Genomic DNA, 27,205 nt, shown 5'->3' on the forward strand with positions numbered 1-27,205 from the left:
TGTGGCAGCTTTCGGAGTTCATCAACCACCATTCTGACAAACATCTCGACCGATGGGTTTAATGACAAGGGAGGAAATGCGGTGGACCTGGGACGAATGGTTTCTGGAAACCTGACATTACTAACCTCCTGTTCCTGGAGTAACGATTCTAACGCCCGGACCGCTTCCAATTCCTCCTGTGCTGTGAACAGATTATGAGGATCATTTTTAGCTAAATACTTTTTGTATACAAGTTTGCGTGCAAATAAAAACACATCCTTGATGGCTAAAAAGTCATCAAAGCCTGTAACAGGGCAAAATGACAGCCCCAGAGAAAGCACTGAAATTTGGCTAGGGGTGAATACTCTATCTGAGAGATTAATTACCTGCAATTCACCTCCTTCACTCTCATCAGAGGGATTGAATTTTCGTTTTGTGGGAGTACGTCTGGTTTCATATCTCCTAGTTCTCATTGGTTGGCTCCCTTGTGAGGCCCCAGAAGTTGTACTATCTAGTGAGGATAGAGACTCAGAGCGTGCCATTGTAGTGGAACCACGCCGTTGCCATTTATACACTTTGTGTTCTTGAAAATCCATCAAATCCCGTTGGAACTTCTTGGACTTGAATTCTTTAATCTCGGACTCCCATTTAGTGTATTCAATGCTTAGTTCATGCTCGAATCTAGCAAGAATATCAGGAGTGAGTTCCATTTTTACTTTATCCTGTAGAGGTACTATCAGCTTTTCAATTTCCTCTAACTGTTTCTTATCCCATCCTATCAAAAGCTCAATGAATGTGCGTGAACAAGATTTGCACGCTTCTTCCCATCGGGAACGAAACGTGGCATCATCAAGGGGAAAAGAGGGAAAGACCTGGACTCGCAAGCCTCTGGGGATAAGATCCTTAGTAAGATATTGCTCTAAAGCCACCTTATTCCACCAAACTCTCATTCTACGTTTCAGTAGATCTTTTAATTTCTTTTGGGTTTCCAATATTCCCATGTGGGTTGCACCCATGGGTCCTACAGCATCATTATTAAAAACTTGGGTCACAAGAGACAGCCAATTGGATTCCCGTGTATGGAAATCCATAGTAGTACTGAGGCCTGTTTGAAAAAACAGAAACAATATTAAGTACCTATACTGAGACAGGCCAAACGATGCACGTTATAATAAACGTCCGCACATATCAAAAAGAGAATAGACATTAAATACCTATAGCTGAATGTGAGGACATATCACACCTCCACTGAGGGAAGAATAACACCAAATACAAATTGTATCTGCAAAAATATATAAATCCTTTATTACATTAAATCATAAAAACGTATTGGCCATCAGGACCTAAAATACAACAATTGTAAGTACATCTATTAGCTTTTGTTTTGAAAGAATAAACATTTACCTTTTAACACATATACATTTTTTAATGTCAGTTTCCTTTCCTTTGCTTAATAAGTTAGAACCAGTTGTTTGGCTTTTACATTAGGAAATGCATTTATTTCTCATCACTCTGTAGGGACAAATATTCACCATCAAAGACATTTTTTTTTCAGGTGCATTTTGTTACATTGCATGGGCGCTTCGTCCTGAATGTAATTTTGTAAAGTTTAATTTTCATAAATTTAGTACAGCCCAAAATTTTCATGACTTACTATAGATTTTTAACTAAGGCTATGTTCACACTTGCGTAGTGCATTCAGTTTATAATGGGAACAAGGAGGCATAGCCGGATTTGTTGCACGATGGATACCACCAGCGCCCGACGGTATCCACTGACTTACAGTTGGGTCCTGTTGTTTTGACGGGAAGAATAGTGCCGTTTACATGGCTATTTCTGGCCTCTGACAGCAGTGTGAACATAGTGCTATACTTATAACTATGCCTGTTGGGCTAGGACCTCAGCACCAACCACCCAGGTCCTGAATTAGCAGGCAATGCATGGCAAAAACATTTATGTACCCTCCAGATCCTAGTAATGAAGTGGCTGCCAACTATACATAGGTAGAGTTTAAAAGTCTTAGATATATAAAGATGTTCAGTAGTGTATTTTTAGTGAATGCATGTTAATTGTAAACTATAGCAAACCAATCTAATACTTTTTTTGGGAACCATGCCTTCTCAAAGTGCATGATCAAATCTGCCTTTTGAATACAGAAAATGCTTTTACTAATATGCAAATATTGTGGCTTCCTTTAGTATTTTTATTTTTTTTGCAGCAATTTCAAGAACTAGAAGGTTTAGCCATATACATATACATTTTATACACTGCACTGATAATTGAAATGTTATGGTAAGAAGTAGACTTGGTTTAGAATTGTTATACAGATATAAAAATGTATGGAACTAAATAAAACCACTTATTCCTTGTGTTAAAATATATATTCATGAATGGAAAATATCTCATGCTAAGAAGCATCATACTTAAAAGGGTTGTTTCATCAAAGACAGCCCCTTTAACCTGGTGGACCCCACTCTATGACTACTATCTGACCTAGTAGCTGCACATCGAGAGGAGTTTTCCTTATGACACAATTTCCTTGTGATCATTATGAAATTCTGCGTGGTCACTAATGGATAACCATTGTACACATCCTAACCGTTTTATATGGCCATACAAGAAAGGACATACTGCATGTCAAGAAAACCAGATTCATAATTGTTCAGTCAAGATTTATTCTACAGGGTGGACCATTTATATGGATACACCTAAATAAAATGGGAATGGTTGGTGATATTAACTTCCTGTTTGTGGCACATTAGTATATGGGAGGGACGAAACTTTTCAAGCTGGGTGTTGACCATGGCGGCCATTTTGAAGTCAGCCATTTTGTATCCAACTTTAGTTTTTTCAATGGGTAGAGGGTCATGTGACACATCAAACTTATCGAGAATTTCACAAGAAAAACAATGGTGTGCTTGGTTTTAATGTTACTTTATTCTTGAAAAACACAAAATTGTCTGGGTGACCCCAAACTTTTGAACGGTAGTGTATATCAGCTGCAGGAGCATCAGTTTTTTTTGTCTCTCAGCAATTACAACTGATGCAAAAACTGATGCAAAATTGTATCATTTGCCATCAGACTTTTTCATCAGTTGTCGTTAGTTGTCATCAGTTTTTACCATCCATTTTTAACATGAGTTTTCACCACAATGGTCCACCAAAAGGTAGTCTAGGGTCTGAATATGTGGAAATTTTATCAGAGTGGTACATAGTTTGTGATAGATTGGATACATGTTGTGTACTAGTCATTCCACAAAACTTCTGACGTGATCCTGGCATGTCAGGGCTCTCCTTCTCTGCTCCGGCCTCGGCGCTACACTGAAGTCTGACACACACATTGTAATGTCACGTGTGTCATATTCAGTGCAGCCACAAGGCCGTCGCCGAGACGGTGAGCCCAAAAGGCAGCTGCTTTCCACTCACCTCACCTCAGATCTTTGAAGGAGCCTTATGAACCCGCAAAGGCGCCAAACACTAGCCCTAACTTCAGGAAATAGCTAGTGTTTGGTGCCTTTACAGCTACCCAATCCCACCCCAAATCTCCTACCCACCCCACACCTTGCTGGGATTGCTGTTGTTTCTATTCACATGACAGGGTCCGGGTTCCAGCCGTCTCGGTCCGTTTTTGACGTTTGTTTTGCATCTGTTTTGTGTCCGTGTTTCCATTTTTGTCGGCCGATTGTGACCCATGTGTGTAAAAATATATGAATTTCATGTGCAGATAATGCCACAGTGCCCTCGGTAGATCATGCCACAGTGCCCTCTGTATATAGTGCCACACTCCTCTCTGTATATAGTGTCACACACCCCCTGTAGATAATGCCACAGTGCCCTCAGGAGATAGTGCCACAGTGCCCCCTGTGTATAAAGTGCCACCCTGCTCTCTCTATATAGTGCGACACAACCCCTGTAGATAATTCCGCAGTGCCCTCTCTATATTGTGACACACACCCTGTGTTGATAATGCCACAGCTCCCCCTGTAGATAGCGCCACACAGCCCCCTGTAGATGGCTCCACACAGCCCCCTGTAGATAGCGCCACACAGCCCCCTGTAGATAGCGCCATGCTGCCCCCTGTAGATAGTGCCACCCATGCCCCCCTGTAGGTAGTGCCACTCATGCCCCCTGTAGATAGTGCCACCCACCACCCCTCCTGGAAGAGCCCCTGACGTCAATGTTCATATATTGACAGTAGTAGAAGAAATGGGTAGCAGTCCTGGATCTGTGGCGTTGTGCTATGGGGTTGGGGAAGATTCCCGTAATATAGTCACAAAATTTAACCCAGCACACACAGAGAGAGAAGGAGAATTATTTTGATGCAATGATTTTTTATTTGTTGTATTTTCATAAATTTACATATATATATGGATCATAGCTATATAGGCCACTAAAATCCGAGATGTTTCGGCCTATCCCAGGCCTTTGTCACTGTCGCTGTTCACAAAGAAGAACGAGGTTTTAGGTGTATAAGGCATCTGCCAGACGCTCTGTATGGAGATATAGCTATGATCCATATATATATAAATTAATGAAAATATGACAAATAAAAAATCATTGCATCAAAATAATTATCTTGCTTAGAGGGAGCTACAGTGGTGATATCTACAGGGGGGGCAGCGTTATATACAGGGAGGGTGGTGGTATCTACAGGGGATCATGGGTGGCACTAAATTCCGCTCCTGCTCTAGCTGGGGATTCCCACTCCGGGTGCTGCCGCTTCCGCCTTTCGATGTTCATCCGCCTAACAGTGAATTAAGATAGAATACGGCGCAGAACCTCCCGGGGAGACGGACTTAAATACTCTGCAGATAACATTTTTGGATCCGGCTCCTGCACAGGTCCAGCGCCGTACGGCGCCAGAACTTATGTCCCATGTGCCAGAACAGATCCCATAGAAAGTTATGGGATCTGTTCTAGCATCAGTTTCCCTCCGGCTTTTCTGCAACACGCCGGAGGGAAACTGAAAGGGATAACTGACATATGTGAATGGCCCCTTAGAGCCTATTATGAACTTTGATTGTTGCTCTCATGCCAAGTACCAACATCTATTCCACTTCTATAGTGGCATGTTAGTACTATTTCAATAAGACATAATAAGTACATCAACGGCAGTCATCCTTTGGCATACAGATATACAATTTCATGTACCCACCTGATTATTTTTGATTGAATTCCTTGGATTTCAGATACTTTAATAGTTCATCAATGCATTAAATTTGTAGTGGTAACTGTAGTTAGTTACAAAGGCTATATACATGGCACTATCATGAATAATATGTATTATGATTTAAGATCACGTTATGTTATTATTTTATTCTGCAATTCTTATAGGGCTTACCTGGCTCACCTGGAAAAGATGGTGTCATTGGCCTTCCCGGTCAGAAGGGAGCAAAAGTAAGTGACAATCTTGAAACTTATTAAAGGGAGTCTGTCACCAGAAATTTGCCAATCACACAGCAGCACAGTAATATAGTGTTGCCTCACCTGAATATAATGCTATTTTAATTTTTCAGATGCGTGGCTCTGTTACAGCGATAATAATTTTATTCTTCATATGCAAAAGAGCTTTTTGGAGCAACGAGGGTGTCACTGTTGCTCCAAACAGCTCTACCTTCTATCCCCAGTCTGTCCCTCCCTCCCTTTCTTCGAGTGACAGGGCCAGGCAGTATAGAAGCCGTGATCATGGTTCCTAGTTCTGTAAAGTCACATGGTGTATTACATTATCCTTCTTACCCAGTTAGCAGCTCTGAAACCCATGTGATGCAGTCTGTAACTCTAGTTCTTTTTGTGAAATTTATATCATATGATCCTTTGCAAAGATGATAACTGAATGCGTGTGAACAGAGTATTCTATCAATGCCTCATTCACATGCTCCTGAAAAAAAATTGTGTGAATTAATGACTGCTCCACTGATTTTAAAATCCACAGCATGCTCATTATTGGTGCAGATTCTGCTCTGAATAAAGGATTAACTCTATTGAACTTCAATGGAGCTACTCCGCATACAGATCCGCATGCCAATCTTTAGCAGAAAATCGTGTTTCAGATGCATATTTTTTCCTTGGAATATCTATCCACGGCGGATTTGCCAGGTGCAATTCCTCACCGTGTCAACATAACCTCAATATCCAAGTTTATGTTGAAAATATGGAAGCAGTAGTAAAAGGAAAAAGAAAGAAATTTTTATGCTCTTGGATATAGAAATATACAGTATGGATTATAGGAATATACAGTATGTACCTACAAATCACCTTATTCCTAACTAAATCAGCATTAAATCATACCTAACTTTTCTAGTGACTTTTCAGAATAAGCTATCATATGTTTGTACATGTGGAATAACACTATTTCTGGTCATTATATGACTTTTAGCTTGCATATTTTAGCAGTTTTCCCCACTGCTGGCTCTCCCTCTAAGTCTCAGCTTTTCCTGAGCTAGTGGGTCGGGCCTAACTGCTATCATGTCTTCCATACAAAGCACCCGTGGAGAAGAAAACATCCAGCTCTCCAGTCTCAAAAATAGCAGCAACATGGAGGACATTATACAGCAGTAAGGAGCAGTGTAGCTGTGAATCATTTACCTGGGTGAGATATTAGGATGGGTTCACATTGTGCATTTTTGTTGCACTATGAAACGCTGGCAAAAGATTACATGCGCATGCGTTTTTAAATAACTGTGCGTTTTAACAAAGTGTTTCAGCTGTACGCCTATGACCATTAAATTCAACACCAGATTACAGCTGAAACATTTAAAAACAGAATGAGATTTTACAAAAACACATCATTTTTTCAGATGCATTTCTTTTGGTAGCATTTAAAGATGCAACAAAAAACACACATTGTGAACCCAGCTTAACACTGAGGGTATGTGCACACACACTAATTACGACCGTAATTGACGGACGTATTTCGGCCGCAAGTACCGGACCGAACACAGTGCAGGGAGCCGGGCTCCTAGCATCATACTTATGTACGATGCTAGGAGTCCCTGCCTCTACGTGGAACTGCTGTCCCGTACTGAAAACATTATTACAGTACGGGACAGTTGTCCTGCAGAGAGGCAGGGACTCCTAGCATCGTACATAACTATGATGCTAGGAGCCCGGCTCCCTGCACTGTGTTCGGTCCGGTACTTGCGGCCGAAATACGTCCGTCAATTACGGACGTAATTAGTGTGTGTGCACATACCCTTACTAGGGACTGCAGCAGCATCTCTGTGTGTCTCTCACTCTGCTCCTGCTCTCTCCTTCTCCTCCCCTTTCCATAGACCAGCATGAAACCTAATCCTTCCGTGAGCTGATAATCCATCTTGTCTCTCAAGGTGGATTTTAGCAGTAAAAGGAGTGTGAATGATAAGTGTAGGAGGTGGGGTGGGACAGGAGGGGAGCCTGATAAGTGGCGAAAGAGGCATTTTTTTATGTAATAAGAAATACTACAAAGCTTCTTATATTTGTTTGTACTATTGATTTATGCAAAGTTTGTTGTAAGGAACATTTAATTGTCTGGAACAAAAAAAAGAAGACGTATAATCCCCACCATAAAAACAGCAACAAGCCCATGTACTTAAACAATACAATGACCATCAAGTTACAGTGGCCTCAGACTACTATATCTGCAAGGTACAATGATCTTTCCTGAGCCATAATAGCTGAAGACCACTTACAATGCCACAATACAGTCATTCAGTGTGCACATTTCATGGGTAAGTATTACTTGTCTAAATGGGAGGAAGTGGAGCCAATCTGCAGTACAGAGCTACATGTGCTGTACTGCTCTTTATATGTGCTATGTGTACTGTACTGCTATCTACCTGTGTTATATTCTTACATTTATTTTACTGCTTATGGCCTGCTCTTTTGGACACCAGGTGAGGGAAGCTCCTGTCCTCAGCATAGAAAGTGAATCTCTAGCTTGCTGCAGCTCTTTTTAATTTTTGTACGCATTTGTATTAGTTTTATGCTTATCTTTAATCTTCATATTTTCCTGTTTTAAGTTAACAAATTGGGTGCTTTGGAACCGATTACTAGTTTTCCATACAGTTATGGTCTTAAGTTACAGTGTTTTTAAGTTGAAATGGTCATCCATACCACATTAAAATAAAAACTTGTATTTGCACCCACATATACAGTTAATTATATAATCTCCCCAACAATACAAAAGGTTACAAACCCTTAAAGATTTATGAATTTGGGAAATAGATATTTTAAAATTACATAAATATCACATAAATATAAATATCAAGAAAGGTCTTCTTTAACTCTTTACCGTCATCAGCCGTATATATACGGCGGAGGCCGGGGGGTAATTATGAAGCAGGCTCACAGGCTGAGCCCGCTTTTCAAGTTGAGTGTTTCGGCTGAATGTTACAGCCGACACTTCAGTGCAACAAGCGGGTTCTACTTAATAGGAGCCTGTAACAATATACTGCAATATACAGTGAAGGAAATAAGTATTTGATCCCTTGCTGATTTTGTAAGTTTGCCCACTGTCAAAGACATGAACAGTCTAGAATTTTTAGGCTAGGTTAATTTTACCAGTGAGAGATAGATTATATAAAAAAAAAAAAAAACAGAAAATCACATTGTCAAAATTATATATATGTATTTGCATTGTGCACAGAGAAATAAGTATTTGATCCCTTTGGCAAACAAGACTTAATACTTGGTGGCAAAACCCTTGTTGGCAAGCACAGCAGTCAGACGTTTTTTGTAGTTGATGATGAGGTTTGCACACATGTTAGATGGAATTTTGGCCCACTCCTCTTTGCAGATCATCTGTAAATCATTAAGATTTCGAGGCTGTTGCTTGGCAACTCGGATCTTCAGCTCCCTCCATAAGTTTTCGATGGGATTAAGGTCTGGAGACTGGCTAGGCCACTCCATGACCTTAATGTGCTTCTTTTTGAGCCACTCCTTTGTTGCCTTGGCTGTATGTTTCGGGTCATTGTCGTGCTGAAAGACCCAGCCACGAGCCATTTTTAATGTCCTGGTGGAGGGAAGGAGGTTGTCACTCAGGATTTGACGGTACATGGCTCCATCCATTCTCCCATTGATGCGGTGAAGTAGTCCTGTGCCCTTAGCAGAGAAACACCCCCAAAACATAATGTTTCCACCTCCATGCTTGACAGTGGGGACGGTGTTCTTTGGGTCATAGGCAGCATTTCTCTTCCTCCAAACACGGCGAGTTGAGTTAATGCCAAAGAGCTCAATTTTAGTCTCATCTGACCACAGCACCTTCTCCCAATCACTCTCAGAATCATCCAGATGTTCATTTGCAAACTTCAGATGGGCCTGTACATGTGCCTTCTTGAGCAGGGGGACCTTGCGGGCACTGCAGGATTTTAATCCATTATGGCATAATGTGTTACCAATGGTTTTCTTGGTGACGGTGGTCCCAGCTGCCTTGAGATCATTAACAAGTTCCCCCCGTGTAGTTTTCGGCTGAACTCTCACCTTCCTCAGGATCAAGGATACCCCACGAGGTGAGATTTTGCATGGAGCCCCAGATCGATGTCGATTGACAGTAATTTTGTATGTCTTCCATTTTCTTACTATTGCACCAACAGTTGTCTCCTTCTCACCCAGCATCTTACTTATGGTTTTGTAGCCCATTCCAGCCTTGTGCAGGTCTATGATCTTGTCCCTGACATCCTTAGAAAGCTCTTTGGTCTTGCCCATGTTGTAGAGGTTAGAGTCAGACTGATTGAGTCTGTGGACAGGAGTCTTTTATACATGTGACCATTTAAGACAGCTGTCTTTAATGCAGGCACCAAGTTGATTTGGAGCATGTAACTGGTCTGGAGGAGGCTGAACTCTTAATGGTTGGTAGGGGATCAAATACTTATTTCTCTGTGCACAATGCAAATAAATATATATAATTTTGACTATGTGATTTTCTGTTTTTTGTTTTTTAATATAATCTATCTCTCACTGGTAAAATTAACCTAGCCTAAAAATTCTAGACGGACTTTGACAGTGGGCAAACTTACAAAATCAGCAAGGGATCAAATACTTATTTCCTTCACTGGATTAGTATATCGCTGGTTCAAGTCACCTAGGGGAATAAATAAAAAAATTAAATAGAGATATGATAGATAGATAGATAGATAGATAGATAGATAGATAGATAGATAGATAGATAGATAGATAGATAGATAGATAGATAGATAGATAGATAGATAGACAGATAGACAGATAGATAGAGAGATAGAGAGATAGATAGATAGATAGATAGATAGATAGATTTTAAAAAAAGTTTTTCCCATTTTCCTCCAAAAGCAATGTAAAAAAAAATAATTAACATAACTGGTATTACCGCATCTGTACTATTACAATATTAAATTATTTAACCCACGCGGCGAATGCAGTAAAAAAAACAAAAAACTTTTTGGGTCAACTCATCGCACACAAAAAATCGAATAAAAAGTGATCAAAAAGTCTTATGTACCAAATGGTACCATTAAACCCACAGCTCAACCCGCAAAAAATAAGCTTTTACTCTGCTCAATCGACAAAAAAATAAAAAACGTTACAGATCTTAGAATTTGGCGACACAAAATTTTGTTTTAAACAATTAGTTATTTCTTTGTAAAAGTAGTAAAATATATTTGAAAAAAATATATATAAATTTGGTATCACCATAGTCATATTGACCGACAGAATAAAGTTAACCTGTCATTTTTACCACACGGTAAACATCATAAAAACTTAATCCAAAAAACAGTGGAGGAATCACTGCTTTTTGCAATTCCACCCCACAAAGACATTTTTCCAGTTTCCAAGTACATTATATAAATGGTGCCGTGAAAAAAATACAACTCGTACCAAAAATAAACAAGCACTCATACGACTATAGTAATGGAAAAATAAAAAAGTTATGGCTTTTGGTAGGTGGGGAGGAAAAAACTAAAATGAAAAAACTAAAAATTGCTGCAGAGGGAAGCAGTTAAAAATAATAATCTGTTTAATATTCATAATTTAAATACCTAAAATATTATATACATATTTTGTTTTACAGGGTGATCTGGGGGTGACAGGACCACCTGGAACCAAGGTATAACTACATTAATGCCTAAACAAGTGTACATGTCACTATTTCCTATACAAATGAACTATTTGTTGAAGACACATTAAATAATGGCAATATCTCCATAACATTTGCCTCCCATTTTCCAATGAAGATAAAAAGTTAAGTGTTAAATTCCCTTTTCGTCTATTCAAAGAAAATGTATAACAAAGTACTGATTGTCATAATATTTATCAATTTGTGTCAATTATATACAGACATTGTAATATATAGTAAATATTCAGAAACCTCTTTAGTTACCAAGACAATGAGAATATGGAGCTGAGGGAAACTGTAGCAGTATCTCTCCATCAGAATCTATGGGAGACTGCATGCTGTGAGATTGAAGGAGGAGTAGTAGGAGAGACAACAGATTTCCTCAGAGTACACATCACAGCTCTGACATCACACCAGGAAGAGCCCGTCCACTCAACAAAGAGAAAAAAAATAAACATTTATACCCAAAATATACTGTTAGGGATCTGCCAGGTACTACGTCTAGGTATACTCCTGGGATTAATCAATCCACACCTGAGGCCAGACCTGTTCGACTGACACCATCTCCCACCAACCAGGGTGGCAGGCTCAGGAGTGGGAGAGCCTATCGCGGCCTGGTCAGTCAGAGTTAGCTCCGCCCCCTGTCCTTTATTACCTGCCGTGTTCTCTTCCTCAGTGCTTGTAATTCTTCTGGATTCCTGGCCCCACTGCTGCTTGCTCCAGCCTGCTTCTGCCGTGCTTCTGCCTTGCTGCAGTTCCGCTTAACCTGCTTTGCTTTGCCCCTGCTTGCTTCCTTCTCCGTGCTCACTTTGGTATACTCCACTTCATCCTGGTCCTGACTACTCATTCACCGCTCCGTTTCCTCGCGGCGTTCCGTGGCTACTGCCCTTTCCCTTGCGTGTTCCCTGTTTGTTCTCCCGTGCACTTAGACAGCGTAGGGACCGCCGCCCAGTTGTACCCCGTCGCCTAGGGCGGGTCGTTGCAAGTAGGCAGGGACAGGGCGGTGGGTAGATTAGGGCTCACCTTCCCTTCACCTCCTTCCTGCCATTACATATACCCAAATTATGCAGCTTTTACACAATGTTTGTGGCTGCATTATTGATGATTGATAAGTATAATTTCTCATCTCTGAAAACGGTTGCTAAATTTTTACTATATATATATTACTCCACAGGGTGAGGTTGGATCTCAAGGTTCCCCTGGAACTGACGGAATTCAAGGAAAACAAGGAATTCCGGGAAACAGAGGTCTTCAAGGTCCATCTGGACCTCCAGGACCACCAGGACCTCCAGGACCTGCTTATGGATTTGGATTTGAGGTGAGGTCGATTGACAATTCTTGTTTCAAATATAAAAAGCAAAGACTAAAATATGAAACACCAAATAGAAATTTTGTTTGGTCAAACAAACAGGACTGGTTCATGCCAATATGAAAAATGAAGCAATGGCATTCAAGTTTTACCAGTGATAATGTGTACAAAATAGTTTTTATTGGGCTCTATCACATTTATGTTTTTTTTAAATCTATTTTGTACGATGGATCCAGCACTGCAATATGGTATCCATTATGAGTGAAAACCACAATGCAGTGTCAGATCCATTATACGATGGAAACTGCCAGCGCCTGATGGACACATTGACCTATAATGATGTCCGTTGGATTCCATCGTGGTGTTAGTGGTTTTGACAGGAAGAATAGTGTTGCATGCAGCACTATTCTTCCTCTTCAAATCTGACAGAATCTGCAACGGAGCTTACAATATTAAAAGGGCAATTTACACAAAAGATAAAAGTGCTTATGTTATAAAGTGTAGTAGACATATACATACTGTAAAATTAAGGCAACTATCAAATAACTAGTCACTCGGCCATCATCTGTGCAAGCACAGATATAGAGTTACAGGGTCTGAGCAGTTATAGGGCAGACAATATAAAGATACTGAATGTTGAGGTATGAATCTGGTTACGAGAAAGAAGAACAGTAATGCTGGAATGATGGTCAGAGAATTTATAGATGTTTTTTCAGGACACGCTTAAAATATTGAATGGTGGATGTTTGGCTCATTGTGCAAGGTGTGCATTGCAGAGTACAGGAGCATCCTGAGAGAAATCTTGTAAAAAGGAATGGAAGAATTAAAATAAATGATATGGCCTAGAGCTTTGGCACAAGAGATGGATATTACCACCCAGCCATAGCGATCTGAGTCGCTTCTGCAGGGAGAGATGAGCAGCAGCTACAGTATGTATCATCTCTGTACATCAGCATATGCTAACTTAAGAAAACTTCATCACATGTAAAATACATACATGATTAAATCTCGGTTTAAATGTATGAGCAATGAATATAGCTGGTTCATGTACATGATGGTTTTATTTGCTTAGGATATGGAAGGATCTGGAGATTTAACAGAATTAAGAGCTGCTGGAAGCACAAGCCATCAAGGTCTAAAAGTAAGTGTATACATCATTAAACATATTCCTTTTCCATAAGTATTCTTTATTACACATCCAAGAAGACTTTCATTGCCATTTAGTAAATATGTTATTTCACTGCAATACACCATTTGCACAAAAAATTGCATTAAAGTGGGTTCTTCCTCCATAAACATCGGCACATCCAATTAATATGCCATAGATGTCAATGTCTAATCATGCAATTTTCAACAGCATTGTGTGAACGTTGCAAAACTCCAACAAGTGCAAGTGATTGAACAAAGTTTGGGCTAAATGTACCTCAACACTGACTGATGTGAAATTATAGGAGACGTTGCTTCTGAAGATGGCGTAACCAGTTATTAAGCTCAAAGGGGTTGTCTCGTTCGATAACCCATTTCCATATTTCCTTTTAGGGTACATAGAGGGAGGCCCCTCGCTCAAGCAGACCCTTCTATGAGCCCGCTGCTAACAAGCAATATCTATCACATTGGCAGACCCAGTCCGTCCATGTATTATATGAACGGCCATTAATTTAATGCTTCCCTTCCCTATAAGAGCGGCCAACCGTAACGCGATGAGACAACTCCTTTAGGAGACAATTACTATTTTTCATGGGTGATATGTGTTAAACTATATCATGGGTTCACTTAGATTTACCTTGACTAATGTTACATTTTGACAAAAGAAAAATTTGCTGATTTTGTAAGTTTGCCCACTGTCAAAGACATGAACAGTCTAGAATTTTTAGGCTAGGTTAATTTTACCAGCGAGAGATAGATTATATAAAAAAAAAAATAAGAAAATCACATTGTCAAAATTATATATATTTATTTGCATTGTGCACAGAGAAATAAGTATTTGATCCCTTTGGCAAACAAGACTTAATACTTGGTGGCAAAACCCTTGTTGGCAAGCACAGCAGTCAGACGTTTTTTGTAGTTGATGATGAGGTTTGCACACATGTTAGATGGAATTTTGGCCCACTCCTCTTTGCAGATCATCTGTAAATCATTAAGATTTCGAGGCTGTCGCTTGGCAACTCGGATCTTCAGCTCCTTCCATAAGTTTTCGATGGGATTAAGGTCTGGAGACTGGCTAGGCCACTCCATGACCTTAATGTGCTTCTTTTTGAGCCACTCCTTTGTTGCCTTGGCTGTATGTTTCGGGTCATTGTCGTGCTGGAAGACCCAGCCATGAGCCCTTTTTAATGTCCTGGTGGATTGAAGGAGGTTGTCACTCAGGATTTGACGGTACATGGCTCCATCCATTCTCCCATTGATGCGGTGAAGTAGTCCTGTGCCCTTAGCAGAGAAACACCCCCAAAACATAATGTTTCCACCTCCATGCTTGACAGTGGGGACGGTGTTTTTTGGGTCATAGGCAGCATTTCTCTTCCTCCAAACACGGCGAGTTGAGTTAATGCCAAAGAGCTCAATTTTAGTCTCACAGCACCTTCTCCCAATCACTCTCAGAATCATCCAGATCTTCATTTGCAAACTTCAGAAGGGCCTGTACATGTGCATTCTTGAGCAGGCGGACCTTGCGGGCACTGCAGAATTTTAATCCATTACGGCGTAATGTGTTACCAATGGTTTTCTTGGTGACTGTGGTCCCAGCTGCCTTGAGATCATTAACAAGTTCCCCCTGTTTAGTTTTCGGCTGAGCTCTCACCTTCCTCAGGATCAAGGATACCCCATGAGGTGAGATTTTGCATGGAGCCCTAGATCGATGTCGATTGACAGTCATTTTGTATGTCTTCCATTTTCTTACTATTGCACCAACAGTTGTCTCCTTCTCACCCAGCGTCTTACTTATGGTTTTGTAGCACATTCCAGCCTTGTGCAGGTCTATGATCTTGTCCCTGACATCCTTAGAAAGCTCTTTGGTCTTGCCCATGTTGTAGAGGTTAGAGTCAGACTGATTAATTGAGTCTGTGGACAGGAGTCTTTTATACAGGTGACCATGTAAGACAGCTGTCTTTAATGCAGGCACCAAGTTGATTTGGAGTGTGTAACTGGTCTGGAGGAGGCTGAACTCTTAATGGTTGGTAGGGTATCAAATACTTATTTCTCTGTGCACAATGCAAATATATATATATAATTTTGACAATGTGATTTTCTGTTTTTTAAAAAAAATATAATCTATCTCTCACTGGTAAAATTAGCCTAGCCTAAAAATTCTAGACTGTTCATGTCTTTGAGGGTATGTGCACACACACTAATTACGTCCGTAATTGACAGACGTATTTCGGCCGCAAGTCCCGGACCGAACACAGTGCAGGGAGCCGGGCTACTAGCATCATACTTATGTACGATGCTAGGAGTCCCTGCCTCGCTGCAGGACAACTGTCCCGTAGTGTAATCATGTTTACAGTACGGGACAGTTGTCCTGCAGCGAGGCAGGGACTTCTAGCTTCGTACATAACTCTGATGCTAGGAGCCCGGCTCCTTGCACTGTGTTCGGTCCGGTACTTGCGGCCGAAATACGTCCGTCAATTACGGACGTAATTAGTGTGTGTGCACATACCCTGACAGTGGGCAAACTTACAAAATCAGCAAGGGATCAAATACTTATTTCCTTCACTGTATAGAGATAGAAGCAGCAAGAAAAATAATAGGCGAGAGTCTGACACATGGAATACCATAATGGTACACAAGGGCAAATTTACTTTTAGTCAGAGTGTCCCTTTAAGGGCCTGTTCACACTGAGTGTTTTGCACCACATGCGTTATTTGCCGCGATTTTAGACGCGTTTTTTACCGTGGTTTTTTTTAAGGCGTTCTTTTTCCTATTTCTTCAAGAGACAAAGGGAAATTCCACGCGTGTTATTTGCCAAAAAAAGGGCACAAAACGCATCAAATATTGCGGCAAAAAAACGGGGCAAAAAAGCGTTTATTTCCGTCTCCCATTGATTTCAATGGGGTTTTTGAGGCGGAAAACAAGATAGGGCATGTCGCTTCTATTTCCTCGCTCACGGTAAGATAAACTCCTCCACCTCCCATTGAAATCAATGAGAGTCAATTTCGGCGGCTTCCGCGGCAAAAAAACCTCAGTGTGAACAGAGCCTAACTTTTTTTTGGGTGATTGTGGTGGGGGGGGGGATTTCTCTTTCTTGGTACAGGATATCTGTCCTTCTTTGAATAATGTTTTTGTTTGTACTCTGCCAAACTGTATGTGATACCTGAAAACCCATTAAAAAAAAAAAAAAAAAAGACAAAACAAACATTTTATGTCATTGTTATCCTGGTAATTTGTAAAGAGAGGAAGAGGGATGGAAAAGATACTATATGGAAAGCAATTATCCATGCTCATTTAGCACTCTCCTGTGTGGGTGGTTAATGGTTGTCATAAATCTACTGATACTTCTGGTTAGGCTAGCATGAATAGGATGTGGATTTACTCAGCTCATATTTCTAAAGTGTCCTAAAGGAAAAAATGACAATGTCATATATTGTTTTAACCTTTATAAGGGGGGAACCACGATGAGTGGCAGCAGCGCCACGGCCAACTGCAGGTGCAAATGGCTGCAAGATTTTGCCGGTAAATCTGGTATTATCAACAAAATCGTTTTAATGATATTATGTTCAGGTTTTGATCAGGTTTTTTTAAGCAGTTTGTGAAGCCAAAAGTAGAACTGGATTTAAAAAAGAAGAGAAGTAGTATCTGTCCCTTATACTTTTTATACTTTTTATTATCCAATACAGGTTTTGTCTTAAAAAACGTCATTAAAAAAACAGAACAAAACCTGAGCAAACCTGCACTTATACCCCACTGTTCACACACAGTGGCGTAACTACCGCCGTAGCAGCAGTAGCGGCTGCTACGGGGCCCGCGTCATGAGGGGGCCCGTGTCGCCCGCCGGCACGGGCCCCCACCATGGCCGGAGGCTCCGCTAGCAGCCGCTATGGCTGCTACAGCGGGACGCCACTGAACACTACGGCAGAGCAGGGAGGTATCTCCCCTCTCTGCCATTAAACAAAAGACATGTATCCCCTATCCACAGGACAGGGGATACATGTGTGATCGCTGGCAGCGTTAGGGAGAACGGGGGACCGAAAGTCCCCTGAAGTTCTCCATCACAAACCTCGGACTTCCGGGGTCTGTGTCGGCAGCTCCGTAGAAATTAATGGAGCGCCGGTCGTGCTTGTGCGCATGCGTGACCAGTGCTCCTTTCATTTTTATTGAGCTGCGCAGACGCCGGAAGTCAGAGGTTAGTCATGGAGAACTTCAGGGGGACTTTCGGTCCCCCGTTCTCCCTATCGCTGCCAGCGATCACACATGTATCCCCTATCCTGTGGATAGGGGATACATGTCTTTTGTCGGACACGCTGTAGGTCGCATTTTTTTGGATGGGGGGACGCTGTATGGCGTTGCCTAAAGGGGGGGACGCTGTATGGCGTTCCCTAAAGGGGGGGACGCTGTATGGCGTTCCCTAAAGGGGGACGACGCTGTATGGCGTTCCCTAAAGGGGGGACGCTGTATGGCGTTCCCTACAGGGGGGGGCTGTATGGCGTTCCCTACAGGGGGCGCTGTATGGCGTTCCCTACAGTGGGGGCGCTGTATGGCGTTCCCTACAGGAGGGGCTCTGTATGGCGTTCCCTACAGGGGGTGGGCGCTGTACGGCGTTCCCTACAGGGGGGGGCTGTATGGCGTTCCCTACAGGGGGGGCGCTGTATGGCGTTCCCTAAGGGGGGGGCGCTGTTTGGCATTCCCTACAGGGTGGGGCAGTATGGCGTTCCCTACAGGGGGGGCGCGCTGTATGGCGTTCCCTACAGGGGGGGCTCTGTATGGCGTTCCCTACAGGGGGGGGTGCTGTATGGCGTTCCCTACAGGGGGGGGGCTCTGTATGGCATTCTCTACAGGGGGGGCTGTATGGCGTTACCTACAGGGGGGGCTGTATGCCATACAGCCCCCCCTGTAGGGAACGCCATACAGCCCCCCCTGTAGGGAACGCCATACGGAGCCCCCCCCCCTGTAGGGAACGTCATACAGCCCACCCTATAGGGAACGCCATACAGCGTCCCCCCCCTGTAGGGAACGCCATACAGCCCCCCTGTAGGGAACGCCATACAGCCCCCTGTAGGGAACGCCATACAGCCCCCCCTGTAGGGAACGCCATACTGCCCCCCTGTAGATAACGCCATACAGACCCCCCCTGTAGATAACGCCATACAGACCCTCCCTGTAGATAACGCCATACAGTCCCCCCTGTAGATAACGCCATACAGCCCCCTCTGTAGATAACGTCACACAGCCCCCCTGTAGATAACGCCATACAAACCCCCCCCTGTAGATAACGCCATACAGTCCCCCCTGTAGATAACGCCATACAGCCCCCTCTGTAGATAACGCCATACAGCCCCCCTGTAGATAACGCCATACAGACCCCGCCTGTAGATAACGCCATACAGACCCCCCTGTAGATAACGCCATACAGACCCCGCCTGTAGATAACGCCATACAGACCCCCCCTGTAGATAACGCCATACAGACCCCCCCCTGTAGGTAACGCCATACAGTCCCCCCTGTAGATAACGCCATACAGCCCCCTCTGTAGATAACGTCATACAGCCCCCCCCTGTAGATAACGCCATACAAACCCCCCTGTAGATAACGCCATACAGTCCCCCTGTAGATAACGCCATACAGCCCCCTCTGTAGATAACGCCATACAGCCCCCCCTGTAGATAACGCCAGACCCCTCTGTAGATAACGCCATACAGACCCTCCTGTAGATAACCCCATACAGCCCCCACTGTAGATAACGCCATACAGCCCCCTGTAGATAACGCCATACAGACCCCCCTGTAGATAACGCCATACAGTCCCCTGTAGATAATGCCATACAGCCCCCCTGTAGATAACGCCATACAGACCCCCTTGTAGACAACACCATACAGCCCCCTCTGTAGATATCTACAAAGGGGGCTGTATGGCGTTATCTACAGAGGGGGCTGTATGGCGTTCTCTACAGGTGGGGTTGTATGGCGTTATCTACAGGGGGGCTGTATGGCGTTATCTACAGAGGGGGCTGTATGGCGTTATCTACAGAGGGGGCTGTATGGCGTTATCTACAGAGGGGGCTGTATGGTGTTATCTACAGGGGGGTTGTATGGCGTTATCTACAGGGGGGGCTGTAAAAAAGGCACCATCTACAAGGGGGGGGGGTTGTGTGACACCCAGGGGAGGGGGGGCCCAGTCAAAAGTTTGCTATGGGGCCCAGTCTTTCCTAGTACAGTAATGTGCAAAAGTTGTAGGCAGTTGTGGAAAAATGCTGCAAAGTTAGAATGCTTTCAAAAATAGAAGTGTTAATAGTTTTCCTTTATCAACTAACAAAATGCAAAATGAATGAACAGAAGAGAAAAAATCTAAATCAAATCAATATTTGCTGTGACCACCCTTTGCCTTCAAAACAGCATCAATTCTTCTAGATACACCTGCACATATTTTTTTAAGGAATTCGGCAGGTAGGTTGTTCCAAACATCTTGGAGAACTAACCACAGATCTCCTGTGGATGAAAGCTTCCTGAAATCCTTCTGTCTCTTCTTGTAATCTCAGGCAGACTCAATGATGTTGGGATCAGGCCTCTGTGTGGGCCATATCATAACTTCCAGGCAGTGGCGTAAATACCGCTGTAGCAGCCGTAGCAACCGCCATGGTGTTCGTGGCGTGAGGGGGCCCATGGCCCCCCATGGCCGGAGGCTCCGCTAGCAGCCGCTATGGCTGCTACAACGCTACGCCACTGAACACTACGGCAGTGCAGGGAGGTATCTCCCCGCTCTGCCATTAAAGGGGTTGTTCCTACAAGAGACATGTATCCCCTATCCACAGCGATAAGGAGAACGGGTGACTGAAAGCCCCCCCGGTGTTCTCCATGAGAAACCTCGGACATCTGGGGTCTGTGTCGGTAGCCCTGTAGAAATAAATTGTGCACCAGGGTCTCTCTTGCGCGCATGCGTGACCAGCGCTCTTTTCATTTTTATTGAGCTGCACAGACCCCGGAAGTCCGAGGTTTCTCATGGAGAACTGCGGGGGACTTTCGGTCCCCTGTTCTCCTTATTGCTGCCAGCGATCACACATGTATCTTCTATCCTGTGGGGATTCATGTCTTTGTAGGACAAACTATAGGCCGTTTTTTGAGAGGGGTTTGGCACTGTATGGCGCTATCTACAGGGGGTCTGTATGGCGTTATCTACAGGGGTCTGTATGGCGTTATCTACGGAGGGCTGTATGGCGTTATCTACAGAGGGGCTGTATGGCGTTATCTACAGTATGGCGTTATCTACAGGGGGGCTGTATGGCGTTATCTACAAGGTGGGGCTGTATGGTGTTATATACAATGGGGGCTGTATGGCATTATCTACAGGGGGCTGTATGGCATTATCTAGAGGGGGCTGTATGGCGCTATCTACAGGGGGGCTGTTTGGCGCTATTTACAGGGTGGGGGTGCTGTATAGTGTTATATACAGGGGGCTGAATGGTGCTATATACAGGGGGCTGTATGGTGTTATCTACTGGGGAATCTATAGGGAGGCACTATCTACAAGTGGGGGTTGTGTGACACCCAGGGGAGCCCCAATTAAAAGTTTGCTATGTGGCCCAGTCTTTTCTAGTTACGCCCCTGCTTCCAGGGCTCCTTACGCTGAAAGATGGTTCTTAATGACATTGCCTGTATGTTTGGGGTCGCTGTCCTGCTGCAGTATAAATTTGGAGCCAATCAGGTACCTCCCTGTTTTATTGCATGATAGATAAGTATCTGCCTGTATGTCTCAGCATTGAGGACACCATTAATCCTCACCAAATCCCCAACTCCGTTTGCTGAAATGCAGCCCCAAACTTACAAGGAACCTCCACCATGCTTCACTGTTGCCTGTAGACCCTCATTATTGTCCTGCTCTCCAGCCCTTCGGAAAATAAACTTCCTTCTGTTACAGTCAAATATTAAAGATTTTGACTTATCAGTCCAGTGCACCTGCTGCGGTTTTTCTGCACCCCAGCAGTTCCGATGTTTTCGTGCATAGTTTAGTCGCTGGGCTTTGTTTCCATATCGATGTTATTGCTTTTCGGCCACAATTCTTCCATGAAGACCACTTCTGGCCAGACTTTTCCTAACAGTAGATGGGTGTACCTGGATCCCACTGGTTCCTGACAGTTCTGAGCTGAAGGCACTGCTGGACATCTTCCGATTTCGATGGAAGTAAGAATGATGTGTCTTTGATCTGCTGCACTAAGTTTTTTGGCCGATCATTGAATCTACTGTCCTCAACGTTGCCCGTTTCTTTGTGCTTTTTCAAAAGAGCTTAAACAGAATATCGTGAAACCCTGGTCTGTGTTGAAAACTTTGCCTGGGAGAGACCTTGCTGATGCAGTATAATTACATTGTGTCTTGTTGCTGTGCTCAGTCTTGCCATGGTGGACCTGTGACATGAAACGGTCTTCCACAACCTCACCTTTATAGCAGTGTTTGTCTATTCCTCACCCAGTATTAAGCCTCCTACACAGCTGTTTCTGTTATAGTTAATGACTGAGTTTTAACCTACATATGAAAATGATGATCATTATCAAGTGTTTGGTATAATTGGTTAATCATACACCTGACTATAATCCTACAAAATCCTTGCGTGGCGCTCATACTCGATACTGAATAAATAAAGATATTTGGAATATTTTGTTTCCATTTTTTTTTTATCATTTGCATATCATAAACATGTCTATCGATTCTGTGATTTCCACAATTCCAAAACTTTTCCTTCTTGCTGTTGCAATTAGGGTATGTTCACACGATTAACAAAATACGTCTCAAAATACGGAGCTGTTTTCAAGGGAAAACAGCACCTGATTTTCAGACGTTTTTTGAGCAAATCACGTTTTTCGCTGCGTTTTCGCAGCGTTTTTCAGCCATTTTTGGAGCGGTTTTCAATAGAGTCTATGAAAAAACGGCTCCAAAAACGTCCCAAGAAGTGTCCTGCACTTCTTTTGACGAGCCGTCATTTTACGCGTCGTATTTTGACAGCGACGCGTAAAATGACAGGTCGTCTGCACAGAACATCGTAAGACCCATTGCAAGCAATGGGCAGATGTTTGCCGACGTATTGGAGCTGTCTTTTCAGGTGTAATTCGAGGCGTAAAACGCCTCCATTACGTCTGAAAAGAGGTCGTGTGAACCCAGCCTTACAATGTTGAAGAGTGTAAATCCGCAGAATTTAATTTTATACTGTGTATTCTCAGCGAAGATACTGCATGTTTGGCCCATAGACTTAGATATAGAGTATAAATTCTGCACTAAAATACGTAAATTGAGTTTTATTGTGTCTTGTACAGCATTTACACCCCGGAAACACAGTTAAAACTGATGGAATTCCGCAGGTTCAGATAAAGTTGGTATAATGAACGCTATGTTAGCATTGCAGGACACGCTGCAAATTTTCTGCAACAAAAAATCTGCAGCGAAATCTAAAAACAAACGCAGGTAAATCAGTCACAGAAATCTACAGCAAATAGTGCTTTTTTGCTGTGGAAATGCTGCACGTGTTATGTGCAAATTTTGCTGCTGATTTTACCCCTTCTACATTGAAAAGGATGAAATCTGCAGGACGAGAATAGAATGGGCATGCGACAAATTTGAAAATCTGCAGCATAATTTCCATCTGGAAAATGTTCAGCAGCATGTGGATGAGATTTGTTAAAATACCAACTTGTCTGGGACTGTAATCATGTTTTCAGTACGGGACAGTTGTCCGGCAGCGAGGCAGGGACTCCTAGCATCGTACATAACTATGATGCTAGGAGCCCGGCTCCCTGCAGTGTGGCCGAAATACGTCCGTCAATTACGGACATAATTAGTGTGTGTGCACATACCCTAAGACCTACTTCACACACAGAAAGTTTCTAGAAATTTAAACTGAATAAAAAAAAAACCCTTGTAAAAATGCCAGCGTTATTTAAATGTAATATGCATTTTTTTTATGGCATTTTTTTGTGCTGTTTTTCATTCAGTGTCATTTTGTACATGCTTTTTTTTTTATAGATTCTTTGAATTCCTATAGAGAAGTCTATGGGGCAAATGCCTCAAAATTGCCACAAACAAAAATGCAGTTGTATGTATGGTGCATTTTATATTTCACTATAGACTTTAATGTAACATCTGGCTGCAATAAAAATGCTGCAAAACCCCCCGATTAAAACACCACGAAAAATGCACAAGAACGCAACAAAACGCTGTGCCGGAATCCAGCCTTAGGGCAGATTCAGACGAACGTTGCGTTTTTGCGCGCGCAAACAACGCTGCGTTTTGCGCACGCAAAAACCATTTGACAGCTGCGTGTGTCATCCGTGTATGATGCGCGGCTGCGTGATTTTCGCGCAGCCGCCATCATAGAGATGAGGCTAGTCGACGCCCGTCACTGTCCAAGGTGCTGAAAGAGCGAACTGATCAGCAGTAACTCTTTCAGCACCCTCGACAGTGAATGCCGAACACAATATCGAGAAACCTGTTAAAAAAAAAAGAAAAAGTTCGTACTTACCGAGAACTTCCCTCCCGGCCGTTGCCTTGGTGACGCGTCCTTGGTGACGAGCCTCTCTTGACATCGGGCCCCACCTCCCTGGATGATGCGGCAGTCCATGTGACCGCTGCAGCCTGTGCTTGGCCTGTGATTGGCTGGAGCTGTCACTTGGACTGAATTGTCATCCCGGGAGGTCAGACTGGAGGAAGAAGCCGGGAGTTATCGGTAAGTCAGAACTTAGTTTTTTTTTACAGGTTCATGTTTATTGGGATCGGTAGTCACTGTCCATGGTGCTGAAACAGTTTAACTCTTTCAGCACCCTGGACAGTGACTATCTCCTGACGTCGCGTACCGGAAATTTTTTTGCCGGGTTCGGCCAAAACGAGTTCGGCCGAACCCGGTGAAGTTCGGTTCAATTGTCCGGGTTCGCTCATCTCAAAGACACTCCATTTGGATGTTTGGAAACAGAAAAGCACGTGGTGCTTTTCTGTTTACATTCATCCTTTTGACAGCTGGTGCGCTGTTTCAGTCGGTTCGCACGGAAGTGCTTCCGTGCGACCTGCGTGATTTTCACGCACCCATTGACTTCAATGGGTGCGTGATGCGCGAAATACGCGGAGATATTGAACCTGTCGCGTTTTGTACGCAGCGAACAAACGCTGCGCACAAATCACGCACTGTTTGAACTGCCCCATTGACTTCTATAGGGCTGTGCGTGGCGCGCGAAAAATACGCGGCCTGCACGCACGAAAATCACGCTCGTGTGAACCCCCCTTAGGGAAAGGCTGTGATGATGTAAAATAGTTGTAGTCATGTCTGTAGCTGCATAGAGAATATACTGATATGGATGTTTTCTGTATCACTTTATTCCATGTCTAGCTACAGATGCACCTATGTGTGGACATACCGAATAAGACCAAGTAATTTACCTCTGATGGTGTGGGTGAAAAAGCAACAGTTTATAATATGGCCCTGGTAACTCAAGCAGAGAAACATATTTGATGGTAGCAGTTTGGGTGAATAATCCAGCAATGGGATGTTTCTGTAAACTTGCTGAAATAGAGTTGAAAATGATCAGGCCAAGGAAGGGCTCCGTGTGCCAGGCACAAGGACTAAAGACCTACAAGGACTATTGTAGATTGGGCAAAATACATGGTTTTTTTTGTGAGTCTATGTCATCTTTCACAAGAAATATCTCTCTGTTGCAGGGTGAAAATGGAGATGCAGGCCCTGCTGGTCCACCGGGTGAAAAGGTATTCTACCATGAAATAAAGCTATATTTTAGAGTGAAGTAATACTTTGGACAATAGCGCATGGAAAATAATGAAATATAAGGATGACTTAAATACTATATACACCTTTGAAATATTTAAAAAAAAATGTCTATCAGTGTGTTTTGTGCAACTTTTCTAAATACTTTTTATTAAAAATAATTTCAACTTTTTGAGATACAGCTGCTTTATATCCTGTATAGAGAGCAGCTGTATCTTACATTGAATCCTGTACCCGTCAGGTCCTTCAATGGACCCTGGGCTGTCTGGCCATAAGAGTTCTGGGCTTTGATCGTGTCACAAGGATTTTCTGTCACGCGATCAAAGGGCAGTCCCCCTACTCTTATTTACTTTGTATGCCGCGATTAGCTTTGAACGTGGCATTCAAGAGTAGAGGTTAGAGCGGGCCTGCGGCTGTGTATTACAGTTGTTGCCCTGCTCCTGAACGCGCGGCTGTCACACAGGACGAAAATGCTCATCCTAATGTGCGAAGTACTCGCCGCTCAGGACGAGTATTCTCGTCCTGTGTCGGCAACTACTTAAACTGTATTATCAATGTTTACACCTGTATTACTAAATCAAACGCAGCAGCCATTCTTACATTTTTGTATTTGTGACAGTAAATGAATACAATTTCCTTCATGATATAGGGTGAACAAGGTCTCACTGGGAAAGCTGGACCAGAAGGACCTCCTGGAAATGTGGTTTGTTTGCTTAATCTTTATTTATTTTTATTTTTATTTTTTTAACCCCTTCCCGCCCAATCACGTACAGTTACGTGATTAAAACTGGTGTCTTACCGCCTTTTCACGTAACTGTACGTGATGGAGATGAAGCTGGCTCAGGAGCTGAGCCAGCGACATCACCGTCGGGTGACAGCTGTATGTTACAGCTGTCACCCTGAGGTATCGGCCAGGACCGGAGCGAGCATCCGATCCGGCCGATTAACCCCTCACATGCTGCGTTCAATAGAGATCGCAGCATTTGAGGAGTTTATAGCCACCGGCACCCCAGCAACGTGATCGCTGGGTTGCCGGTGGCTGCAAAGGCGATCGGAGGGCTAATTCTTACCTCCCGGTCCGCCAGTAACGGAATCCTCCTATGCCTTGTCGTCGGCGGGGCCCACTAGGCTTCCGGTACCATCGGCAAGATGGCGCCGGCTCAGCTTCCGGCTCAGAAGCTGAGCCGTCGTCATCAGCAGTGGGTGTCCGCTGTATGTTATAGCAAATCGGCAGCCTTGCCACGCGATGGCAAGGCTGGCGACTGCTACCATGGCAACAGGAGCCCTAACAATGGACTCCTGTCTGCCCTTACGTAAGCTGATTAGGCCCCGCCCAGAGGCGGAGCCTGATCGGCTTGCTGTCAGTGAACAACTGACAGTTCCAATACATTGCACTACATAGGTAGTGCAATGTATTAGAACATCAAACAAACAGTTGGACCTTCAAGTCCCCTAGTGGGACTAAAGAAAAGTGTAAAAAAAAAAAAGTGTAAAAAAAAGTAAAAATAAAAGTTGTAAAACATACAATAAAAGTTTCAAGTAATAAAATAAAACACAATCGCCCTTTTTCCCTTATCAAGTCATTTATTATTGAAAAAAATAATAAAACCATACATATTTGGTATTTCTGCGACCGTAACGACCTAAACTATAAAAATATTCTGTTATTTATCCAGCGCAGTGAACACCGTAAAAAAAAAAACCTCAAAAACACTGCCATAATTACTGTTTTTTTGGTCACTGTCTTCCAAAAATGTAAATAAAAAGTGATCAAAAAGTCGCACGTATCCAAAAATGGTACCTATAAAATCTATACCTCGTCTCGCAAAAAACAAACCCTCACACCGCTCCATCGACGAAAAAATGTAAGTTATGGCTCTCACAACATGGCGACAGAAAAAATACATTCTCTTTCCAAAAGTAATTTTATTGTGCAAAAAGTTATAATAAAG

General features: G+C 43.1%; 1 protein-coding gene across 3 annotated transcripts in view; it reads left to right on the forward strand.

Moving 5' to 3' along the window:
* The window catches only part of COL15A1 (collagen type XV alpha 1 chain), a 359,120-nt gene that overhangs the window by 201,540 nt on the left and 130,375 nt on the right, over positions 1-27,205 (forward strand). For all 3 annotated transcript variants that reach the window (XM_075826867.1, XM_075826865.1, XM_075826866.1), the window contains 6 exons: positions 5,314-5,376; positions 11,000-11,035; positions 12,219-12,362; positions 13,426-13,494; positions 25,190-25,234; positions 25,903-25,956. In XM_075826867.1, coding sequence (XP_075682982.1) covers positions 5,314-5,376; positions 11,000-11,035; positions 12,219-12,362; positions 13,426-13,494; positions 25,190-25,234; positions 25,903-25,956 — 411 coding nt within the window. The remainder of the gene's footprint in view (positions 1-5,313; positions 5,377-10,999; positions 11,036-12,218; positions 12,363-13,425; positions 13,495-25,189; positions 25,235-25,902; positions 25,957-27,205) is intronic.

The sequence above is a fragment of the Rhinoderma darwinii genome, chromosome 5 (genome assembly GCF_050947455.1).
Source record: "Rhinoderma darwinii isolate aRhiDar2 chromosome 5, aRhiDar2.hap1, whole genome shotgun sequence".
In the NCBI taxonomy this organism is placed as follows: domain Eukaryota; kingdom Metazoa; phylum Chordata; class Amphibia; order Anura; family Rhinodermatidae; genus Rhinoderma; species Rhinoderma darwinii.